The sequence below is a fragment of the Aulostomus chinensis genome, chromosome 23 (assembly GCF_037954235.1).
Source record: "Aulostomus chinensis isolate RoL2024-O1b breed Wild chromosome 23, RoL_Achi_v1.0, whole genome shotgun sequence".
Classification (NCBI taxonomy): domain Eukaryota; kingdom Metazoa; phylum Chordata; class Actinopteri; order Syngnathiformes; family Aulostomidae; genus Aulostomus; species Aulostomus chinensis.
The window spans coordinates 17,388,076-17,399,090 of record NC_141342.1 but is presented as its reverse complement, the minus strand read 5'-3'; the positions used below and the strand labels follow the sequence as shown (position 1 = coordinate 17,399,090).

The following is an 11,015-nucleotide window of genomic DNA, read 5'->3' as shown; positions in this document are numbered from 1 at the left end:
TGATATCTGAAGTATGGAAAAGGACAAAAACATCATTTACTTGAAATCCTTTCCTGGAATTTCTCAGGGATGGAGGCTTTAGATGTTAGATATGATCACATGACATCATATCAAATTGAAGAATCATGAACTAAATACAACGTTTTGGTAGCAACTCATTGGGGTTCTAGTTAAATGTAGAGGAGGAGGGTAGATACTTCAAACATGTCTACAAAATCTGTTTATATTTTACTAATTTGCTTTGCCAAATACTTTTAAGAGGAAACTGTCAATATTTTTTCCTGATTTAAAAGATGAGGGTGGATTGGCATGAAAAGCACAGGACAGGAGGCACCAGGGTTTGAACCCCCATGGGTGACAGATTAAAACATTTTTAATGAGCCATGTGTTTTGTTGAATCATGTTGTTGTTGTTGTTTTTTTCACCCAGGAAGTCAGTGTTCCACATTCCAGCAAAATGATAATAAAAGAAAGAAAGAAATTTGAGATGCCTTTAGTTAAAAAAAAAAGAAATACATCACTTCTTTGCAGTTATAATAAGGACAAAAAGGTACTGCTGGCAAAAAGTTCACACCTTGTACAACCTTGTTAAAGCAATATTTCTTTTAAAACGTTTAACACCCTTTTGTGGTAGTGCCAAGCATGACCAGCTGGTGCGTTCAGTTGGATCAACTCCCTCGCTCTCACCCGAGCTCATTTATGGTAACACCGAACCACAAGTGTTACGCTTTGTTTTTAGCTCAACAGAAGCGTTTGTGGATTATTGAGCACGTGCTTGACGATGATCTTGAGGATTTGTAACAATCATTCTTGCTGTTGTTTGTTTTTGGTGGCACCGTTAGCTTTAAGCTAGAAACACATGGCTGGCTCGTTCTGCAATTTGGAGTAACACAGAAGCGACGTGTGTCTCTGTGAGATCAAGACGCTTATCTCTGGATAATTGAGAGGTGTGAAAAGTGAAATAGGATTCTGAGGTGAAGTAGCGCTTTAATGCCATTATTTCAGCCAACATTTTTTTAAAACAGGGACTCGCACCCGCGTCTAAGTGTCAGTCCATCTAGTACCTGGCTACATTTCTGTTGGGGCAGGAAAACCAGCAGCACTCGTGGTGCTGAGCAACCACTGCTCAGACCGACTTGTGTTTATTTCAGTTTTATGTGTTGGTCAAAAATAGTTGTTCTGTTTTGCTTGTTCCAGCTGTACCAACAAAAAATTAGGTCAAGTTTATCCATTGGCAATCTGGAGAAAGTCATCCATGCTTTTATCTCTCCCTCACCGCAGCTCTCCTCAGTGCAGCCTCAGTGGGAAGTTACACTCAGTGCTTCTGTTTGCATTGAGGGCTAGATTAAATCCTACTATTTGAATTCATAGAACATGTATTCAGAAAGGGATTTTTTTGTTGTTGTCCTTTTCAGGTCATTAGAACCATACTGCTGTTGCAATCACAACTAATAACTACAAAGTTGGTTGCACAGCACTCAGTTTTCACTTCTCTAAATTGTCATGTGTAACCTTGTTACTCTGCATACAAAGAAAGCATCATTATGCAAAAGCTGGATGGTATTTTCATATTAAATCGTTCCAATTAGATCACTAAATTAGTTCTAGTCATTTCATTCAGTCGTGCTGCTGTAAAATAGTTGACAATTAGATACAATTTTGTAGAATATTTTATTTTTAAATGTAGATTTGAATGCTTAGAATGCAAAAAAAATAATATTTTTGTGTGACAAGACTAACAATTTTGATGGCCAAATGTTTGATCGTTTTTTTCCCTTTCATGTTTTGAACTTTCTGTCTTTCAAATTTCCTATCTGTGACAAGGAAGTAGGTTAAAAATGGACTCTCTCCTAATGAGGGGATGCAGCCGTTGGATTCACTTTCAGAGATCGGAGCAACAGGGTTAACTGGTTTGCTTCAGCAGGTAACGGTGGACTAACAGTATCTTGGCCCTACTTAACCAACTTGTTACAAAACTCTTATGTCCAACTCCTAACTTCCTTTGTAAGGGTGATATTAATATTTCCTACTAACAGCAGTGATGGAGCAACAGAGCACATTGTGACATTGGTGTTAAAAAGGGGGTAATAAACAGCTGTGGATCTGTACGGATGTAAGCAGCTTAGTCCTCTCCAACCTGACTGGTCCTCCTCGCCAGGCTCTGAACGCTGCCCTCAAAACACACTTCCGTGGCCTAACTTTTTCTCCGAGTGCCTTGCAACAGTTTGACTTGGTTTCTATTTTACTGCTACAAGAGCACTCCAAAGGCTGTTTTTGTCAGAGAAAAGTGCACTACAAATACCATTTATTATTGATACAGGCTGATATTGAGGCCGGCTCTGCTGTGAGGCGGCTTCTCTTTTATGGGTCAGTTGACAGAACATGATGCGGATTTTGTGTTTCGAGAGTTTTGTACGATGGCCCTGAGACCTCAACACGTTGCAACTTTGTTCAAACAAAGTGTTTGAACCTGTTGGCCCATTAGGCCTTTTTTGTTTTCACAGCTGAGTGAGTTTTGCCAAATTCTGGTAGTTAAGTTTCCGTGTGTGCTTCTTAAGACGTGTCAGCATGCAGTCTCTAATGGGCGCGTGGCATCTTAAGATTGATCTGCACACTGGTCTGTTCCCGGTCTTAGAGTGTTAAGTAGAATGAGTTCACTTTATCACGGAACTATCCTCTGATCTAGGATCTGCTCCAGCTAAGTGGGATTTGATTGCATGTTCTGATCGACCTCATTTGTCGTCTCCAGTAGCACCTTTTCATCAGCTCATTGGGCCTCCACTCAGACTCTGCCAGCAGAGACACTGCCTCACGAAGGGTGACGAGCAGGGGAGACACTTCCTCCTCCCTCTGGAGTGGTTTGAGGTCATGTCTTTGTTGAGCTCCTCTAATTTTTAAAAAACCCAGCTTATTGATAGCACAGACTTTGGGTCAAACCCCCTTCATCACCTGGTTGGGGTCCACCTTCAGCTTCTTCAGCCTGTACCTGGATGAGCATACGAGCTCGTAATGCAGGGTGGGACTTATTGCTGCTGGGATTCACTCCTTGAGTCAGGGCAAGCAGACTTTTGTTGACCTCTGGTCCTTTCTCGTCGGGTTTGGCGGTTGGCACTCGACATATCAGCCTCAGATTCCTTGCTGATGATGGAGAGTTTGCCTTGTACTGCCTGATGTTCTGCAGTTGCCCAATTCTATAAACTTCAAGACATCTCCTTGTAGTGGGTCAGGACCACCTGCTTTGGTTCACGAATCATCACCACACCTCTGAAAGACTGAGATGACTCTGTGACATCATCTGCGCGTTCAAAGAGAAACCAAATAAGAACCCTTCGATCAAAGTCCAAACGATGCGATCAAAGTCAGAGAGAGTTTGTGGTGTTCCACGACTTGCAGTCCATCAAATAACGGGCCTGCACTAGTTATGAAACCCACAGAGACATAACGATGTACACATGTGCATGGCCACATAAACTATTGCACCACAGCTGCATGGGTCTGGAGAAAAGCATTCGTAGTGCGTTATATATTTGTAGCAGCAAAATGAAGAATTGATGAATTACTCTGTGTGTGTGTGTGTGTGTGTGTGTGTGTGTGTGTGTGTGTGTGTGTGTGTGTGTGTTTGCTTGCGTTTGCAGAGTATCTTCGCTCAGTTCCAGTTCAGCAGTGAGCGTGTGCTGCCATCAGATGCACTGCGGAGCGCTCTGGCCAAGACTTTCCAAGACGAACAACGTTTTCAGCTTGGCATCATGGATGATGCTGCCGAGTGCTTTGTGAGTCACATCGACACATACGCACTCTCAAACACACATGCAGGTTAGGTGTGGGTGTGTGTGTGTGTGTGTGTGTGTGTGTGTGTGTGTGTGTGTGTGTGGGAGGGGGTGTTCTGAAGGTTTTCCTGAATAAATCCATTGAAGTAGTGTCACAAGTATATGTTCTCTGCACTTTTTTAGAATGCTTGATATGTACATCAATCTGCATTATACCTGCAAAAATACAAGCACTACAAATCACCTTGGGAGGCGGTAATGCTCTCCTAAGCCGGAGTGCTGACTACTAAGAAAACCCAAAAGAAGAAAGTGAGAATGTTCACTGTGTTTATTGACGTATCTGGGACTGGAGTGAGCGAATGAGTACAGCAATAAGATCCTGTGTTTGAACCAATGGATATTTCTACTACTCTCTCTGGCTATATCCTCTCCAGTTTTTTTCTTTTTACCCAAACTGCTTCAGTTTGAATGTTCTGACACATCCAAAAATGCATGCACCTGCATATAGCTGTGAAGGCTCCAACTTGCAAAGTACACTTTGCGTTTTTTCAGGGTTTTTTTCCCCACTGCGATGTGTGAAATCGCCGTTCACACTTAGGCTTTTTATTTTCCGCCGAGGCTGTTTTCCACTTGGGTGCGGTTCATTTGGGCAGGTGTGAAAACAATAATCATACTTGGGTGCTGCCCAAACAAATGGAACCAGACATTGTTGAAGAGGAGGTCTTGGGCAGCTTCCAGGCCATCTCCAGAGCAGCGTGTTTGTAATATGTGGTCCAAGGTGGGTCCAAACCAGCTTCCGGTGTACTCCCATTCTAAAATTGTTCTTCTTTTTTTCATTTGTGGAGAGCAAACCAGTTTAAAATGCATTACTGCCAACTAATGCAGTCTGTAGTGAAGCACTATGGATTTTTTTTGTCAAAACAAATGAATGGTGGTGTGACGCACCTTTCACACCCGCTCTTGTAGTTGAGACCAACCTGAAAATGAAGAGGTTTACAGTCACTCCTCAACCTGCTTTCCTCCTGTCCTCCCCTTTCTCTCCCTCGATCTTTGTGCCTTAAAGACATCCACTGTGTGTGTGTTTTATGCGTGTGCTTGAGAGGCTCTATCTGATTGATTGGTAGTAAATGTGTTTAGTCAGGGACTCCTTTGGCTTCCTATGAAATATAGAAGCAGCGCCCACCGTCAGAGTAGCGGAGAGGAACTGTCAGGCAGACACAATCGCTCATACACATTGGTTGTATGCATATATACAATATAAAAAAGCACATTTGCAAAATTGATTAACTTGCTGTCTCTCTTTTTTTACATACACACACACACACACACAAATTTATTTTTTATTATCTGCTCTTCAGGAGAATCTTCTGATGCGTATCCACTTCCACATCAGCGCTGAGAGTAGAGAGGACATCTGCACAGCCAAACATTGTATACCACACCAGAAGTTTGCAATGACTCTGTTTGAACAGGTAAGAGGCACACACACACACACACACACACACACACACACACACACACACACACACACACACACACACACACACACACACAGGTAATGGAACCAATGAGGACTGCTGGACCACCATATAGTTACATAGCTCCTGATTAGTTCTCATAGCTGATGATGTGAATATAAGCCACTGCTGGCAAAACAGAATGGTGGAAAGTAGCGTCTCTTGAAAGCAAAAAGCGGTAACACTTGTAGAACAAATGCAGCTGCTGTAAGTGCAGTTATTGTGGCCATAGACTCAAGAACAGCAATTAAACGAGACGGAAGCACGAGCAGAGTCTCGTCTGGATTTGGCTGTGGTGATGTCAGGTTTCTCGTTAAGGAGCTTGTCTGTCATGGCGAGGACTCCAGTCTCCAACAGCGGTGTGTAGGAGGGGAGCATAAACATCTAAACCGCAGAGCTCAACATTTGAGCTCGTGTGAGGCGGATGGTCTCACCAGGCTAATGATGATTAGCTCAGAAAATACTCGTAATACCCGTTTGTTTTTTGTTTTTTAATTTTAGGTTGATTCTCAAGGAATCGAAGCAGTAAGCTTTTGTACCCATATGCTAATAGTTAAACCGGTGGTAGCTGGAAGCACATTGTTCTGTCCTTACCTGCTTGTCAAAGTGAAATTTTAGTAACGCTGTCAGGGAAAAGTCAGACTCGGTGATTCCACAAATCTGGGATTCACACGTACTAATCCACATTTAAAGCAGTGACATTTTAATCAAAATGGTGAAAGGTCAACTATTATAATGCAGTGAATATGAGAACAAACTTTATTGGCACTCCAACAGGGTAATTCACACATTAAAGTCGCTCAAATGCACAGGCGGGAAGAATTAGGGGGTTTTGGGTTGACGAGCCCATTGAGGACATTAAAGGCAAGTGAGAATGTTTCCAGACCTCAACTATTAACCAGCAGTCACAGCCTACATTTAGGACCCTTTTGTCTTTTTTTTGAAGAATGATTTCTTTTATTTTGAAAGGCCACATATTTCACAATGGAATTGAAATGGTAGTGTAGTGTGGGGCTCCTGACCAAAGGTTTTATGGTGCACACACACAAACATGCAGTCCGTCTGTCTTGCTGAAGAACTTTTACACTGTTTGGTTTGGGAATGTATATAACAAAAGAAATATTTCAAGAGAAGTACATGCCACATAAATTAAGAAAAAAAAAATCTGAGGATGTATTTGTGTTTGCAGTGTGTTTGTAACAGCTGTGGAGCCACATCAGACCCCCTGCCCTTCATTCAGATGGTTCATTACATCTCCACTACATCCCTCTGGTAAGAACACACACACACACACACACACACACACACACACACACTGCAGTAAATCTGGCAGTAAGCTGAGGCTGGGTGGCAGTAAAGGAAGGTACAGCGTGTTCTCTTCCCTCTATGGGTCCCTGCTGATCACTGAATTGTGAACACAACCGCACACCTAAATGCTCTTAAACACACTCGCATTGTGCACACACACTTGTGCATGTGTCATGTCATGCATATGCAAGAAAGGTTGCAGAACATGGACGCTCTGTACAGGTATGTTAGCATACATGAGCAGGTTAATTCACACACACACAAGCTGCTCTAAGTCCATGAAATAAGGGAGAGGGGAAGTAATCAATCAGCTGTTTGATTCAGAAGACCCAGGGGGCAACAAATCTATATGTTGAACAGCGGGCTGGAAAGACGGTGAATGAGAAGGAAATAAGGCGATCTACTGCTCCTCGGAAGCGTAACACACAGGAAACAGAGGGATGAGTGGGGGGCGAACGTACAAATAAAAGCACCGTGTCAAGGTAATTGTGGGGCACCAAGGTGCCACCACTTTGTGTTTGTGCCTCTTAGCACTGCCAAGCTATTTTTAGCCTTCTGTTGTTACAGTCGTGATAACCAAATATGCTCAAGTCAACATGACTAAGATGATCAGAGGGCAACAGAAAAGCCAAAACAAACGTCTGGTTCAAGCTGAATTCAGACATCAGCCTGGGGATTTTGTAAATACAAAGGTGCAAGACTTCTTTTCTTAGCCTGGCATCTGCCTGTGTGTTTGCAGAGGAGGGGGCACTGAAGGGGTTGAAACTGAGTGAAGAGTTCATTTCAAGCAGATGGGAGGGGGAGAGGAGTACAGGAGAGGACGGGGAGGAGAGATTTTGGATGTTGTTTTTAGGATCTTTATTCTTAAAGGAATACTTCACCAAGGAAAACAATGCTGATTCATCATCATCTCATACATGGAGCTGCTGGGCTGCACACATTTGGCATTCACAGACAATTACGTTTGTTCGACCTTCAGAGGACAGTTGGACTGAAAACAAGTCCCACTGAAGGATAATGTCCCCTCCAATGTTGCTGAAATATTCTGTTTTCATTAAAGAATGTTTCTCAACCACCTCACACCAAAAGTATCTTGTCCCTGCCCCCCCATCTTAAACGACTCCGTTCAGCGTCCCATTCAGAAGTTCCAAGAACTCATTCCCTCCTCACCTTGTCAGCCTTTCTCCTCACGATTAAAAAAAAAAAGTCTGAAGCATATTTTCATTATCAAGAGTCTGTTGTGTCTTTGCCGATCTTCTCAAATTTCTCCAACATCACACAAAATTAGTACATTTCTTCTTCTGTCCTTTCTTGCCATTCTAAACTCTTTCATCGTGGCTTATTGTTGCTTTGGTACAAACACGTGTGAGAATATCTTTGTGCTCATCTCAGACCACCAGTTATTCTTACAACGTTATTTTAGGAAATTCTACACCTGTCAAGCTCCTTTTGGGGTTGCCGCCCCATTTTTTTTCACTCAAGATTTGTATGCAGAATTTGTTTTATTTGATAGCACGTAGACTTAATAATGAACAGCGGTTCTAATTGGAGATGTCTACTAATATGATCAATTAGCTCTTCTGCTGGTGGAAGATCAAAGTTCACAGTTGCACAGACAGAATTAAGAGCCATCAGAATCAGCTCAAAATAACAATTAGGGATTGTAAATCTTTCATGTGTTCTAAACTTTCACTTCTCATGGAGAGTCGGGCTGACTCAGAGTCAGTGGACTGTAGATGTATATGAATGAATCCCAGCACTGCATGAAGACTAATTTCCCCATGAGTGTCTGTCAAAAATCTTTCAGTTCTATACTGTGGTCTTTGTTATCAGGAACAGTGAAAGGGATGTTTGTTTTATGCTTTTTAATTTGAGCTTATTTTGCACAAAATTAGACAAAAAATGTTTGCTAACTACCCTTTTTCATATGCTGTAGACCCATGATCCACAAGCTGGGATACGCCTACCATCACAGCTAAATTGGGGCAACCTTAAAAATGACTTCATCAAAAGTAAAACCTGTGTTTCATGTTTCTCCACCCTGCATATGGCAAAGACATGCCTCTTTTCTTCTCTGATACACCTCACTGCACATACCTGAAGTTCTAGCCAATCAGAAGCAGGGTCTTCATAGGGTTGCGCCCCCAAAATATTCAGCTCCTCCTGGCAAAAACAGGGAACTTTAGGGATCAGTATATTGTTAAGCTTGTTCAAATGTGGCTGAACGGTTGAAAGAACCATGGCCCACGACCATGGGAGCAACGAAAACTGTCGGTCAGTACAGAACAACTGCTGAAGAGGAAGTCCTGCCTGCCAAAGACATCTGCTCGGGAGCCTCCAGTGCCGTTTCTTTGAGCTAGCATTAATGTTAGCAATGCTAGCCTAGCTACTGGTGGTGCTAGCGCCATCTATGGAGGTTGAAGGGTACACAGCAAGAGGTAGAATGTCTCAGCAGGTTCAGGAAATAAAAACATTTGGGGAACCTCTGTCATTCAGAAAACTGACAATATTCAAACTGACTAAACATTTTTTACCAACCAGTATGAATCTCAGTCAAAAAAGGCTAAAACTAAATGAGCCGCCTAAAAATCCTCAGGAGGCTCACCACAAAGTGATCCAGGTCAGGATTCACTGGCTAAAACTAAAATAGTTCCAGCTTCCTAAGATTTGACTATTGTTCTCAGCTTTTCAGTCAACGAAAAAGCAAGCAAGTAAAAACAGCTTGAAGATCGTTAAATATGATGAAAACTAACAAGGACACATTGTGTGACGCAAGATGAAGCCTGAATGAAACGTTAGTTGTCAAAACTGACACAATATTTAATGGAGTGACATTTGCATTTGACATTATTTTCTATCAGCTGCATTGGGAGCACAGACATTTCCTGGGTTACTGTAATTATATTTGTGTGTGTGTGTGTGTGTGTGTGTGTGTGTGTGTGTGTGTGTGTGTGTGTGTGTGTGTGTGTGTGTGCGTGCGTGTGTGTGTGTGTGTGTGTGTGTGTGTGTGTGTGTGTGCGTGTGTGTGTGTGTTTCTCTGTCCAATGCTGCAGTAATCAGGCGGTGAGGATGCTCGAGTGCAGAGAGAAACCTACCCCGGACATGTTTGGAGAACTTCTCCGCAATGCAAGCAACATGGGAGACCTACGCAACTGCCCTGTGAGAGCACGTGCACGAGCACACACACACACACACACACACACACACACACACACACACACACACACACACACACACACGGATGTGCAATACCTTAAATGGGCAGGCGAATTTTAGTCTATGAATGAATGTACATTTGTACATTTCTTTTTTTGATGTTAATATGGTTAAAAAGGAATCAATGGTACAAATCCATTTGCTAATACCAAATGAAATATTTAATAATAATGATGGTGTTGTTACATAACAACCGCTGACGGTCTTACTTGGTCGTGTTTGTTTTTTGTTACGTATGTAATGGGCCTGTATTACATAATCAGCAACTCATTTGCATTTTTCTCCTGTTTTTCATTTGTTTTATGACTGGAAGCATTTTCTTAGTTGTCCCCGTTGACCTTTACTGTATTCTACTGTGATAGCAGTAGTGATAATAGTTCTGCAGCAGGAAACACAAGTATGTCCAAACCAAACCAGTGAAATAATTGGATTATTATTTGGCGAACATTTAAAAAAAGCATCAATGGTGATCCTCGTCAAGAGCGAATCAGAGAATGAGTAAAGGGTTAAGTGTCGTGAAGAAGGTGGACAGTGGTGAGAGTTTGATTCCTTGCTTCTGACGGTTTGTCTGTGTTGAGCTGCCACATGGGGAAGTGCCGCTGCTGAATAGATCCAGTTTGGCTCTGCACTCCCACCCGTCTCTGCCAAAGTGTCCGCACAAAGAGCCCCCTCTCTGGGCGTAGTTAAGCAGCTGCCCATCTCTACACAGAACTCAAGCACCAATGCAACCTCGCTAATACACACCATTAGCTTGTTCGCATTTCATACGCCGTCTTCATGTGCTGACGTATGCACAGCCGCGCACAACCTGCCCCTGTTTATCTTCTATCATTTCCAGCCTTGATCATTTGTTAACACCACCCTGGGCTTCACTCAAACAAACTGCCGCTGAAGACAGTGGAGGTGCTAGATCGAAGAGGAGGGGCTGTGCCAAGGAGTCGTCACAGGAAACTGTGTGGAAATGTTCTGTGCGCAAACACCTCTCAATATAATGTCCGTCAGTACAGCCCCACGACCCACTACGACCTCAATAATAGACATGAAGTAGAGATATCACTTTTCTGAGTTTGTTAACAAAAACTGACAAATTATAAGCCTCCTAAAAGTAGAACTGACTGGGTTGCTAATGAATTGGTTATAGATTTATTAGCATGTTTTTCAGAGAACTGTACATGTTTTCTGTTAGGGATTGTACCAGGTACCAGGTT

General features: G+C 42.6%; 1 protein-coding gene across 3 annotated transcripts in view; it reads left to right on the top strand.

Annotated features, from left to right (window-relative positions):
• Positions 1-11,015, top strand: part of usp54b (ubiquitin specific peptidase 54b) — a 45,750-nt gene that overhangs the window by 11,813 nt on the left and 22,922 nt on the right. For all 3 annotated transcript variants that reach the window (XR_015111608.1, XM_086195930.1, XM_086195929.1), the window contains exons 3-6: positions 3,635-3,769; positions 5,125-5,238; positions 6,473-6,555; positions 9,645-9,750. Coding sequence is in view for 2 of the 3 variants with exons in the window: in XM_086195930.1 (XP_086052056.1) it covers positions 3,635-3,769; positions 5,125-5,238; positions 6,473-6,555; positions 9,645-9,750 (438 nt within the window). In the remaining variant the exon portion in view is untranslated. The remainder of the gene's footprint in view (positions 1-3,634; positions 3,770-5,124; positions 5,239-6,472; positions 6,556-9,644; positions 9,751-11,015) is intronic.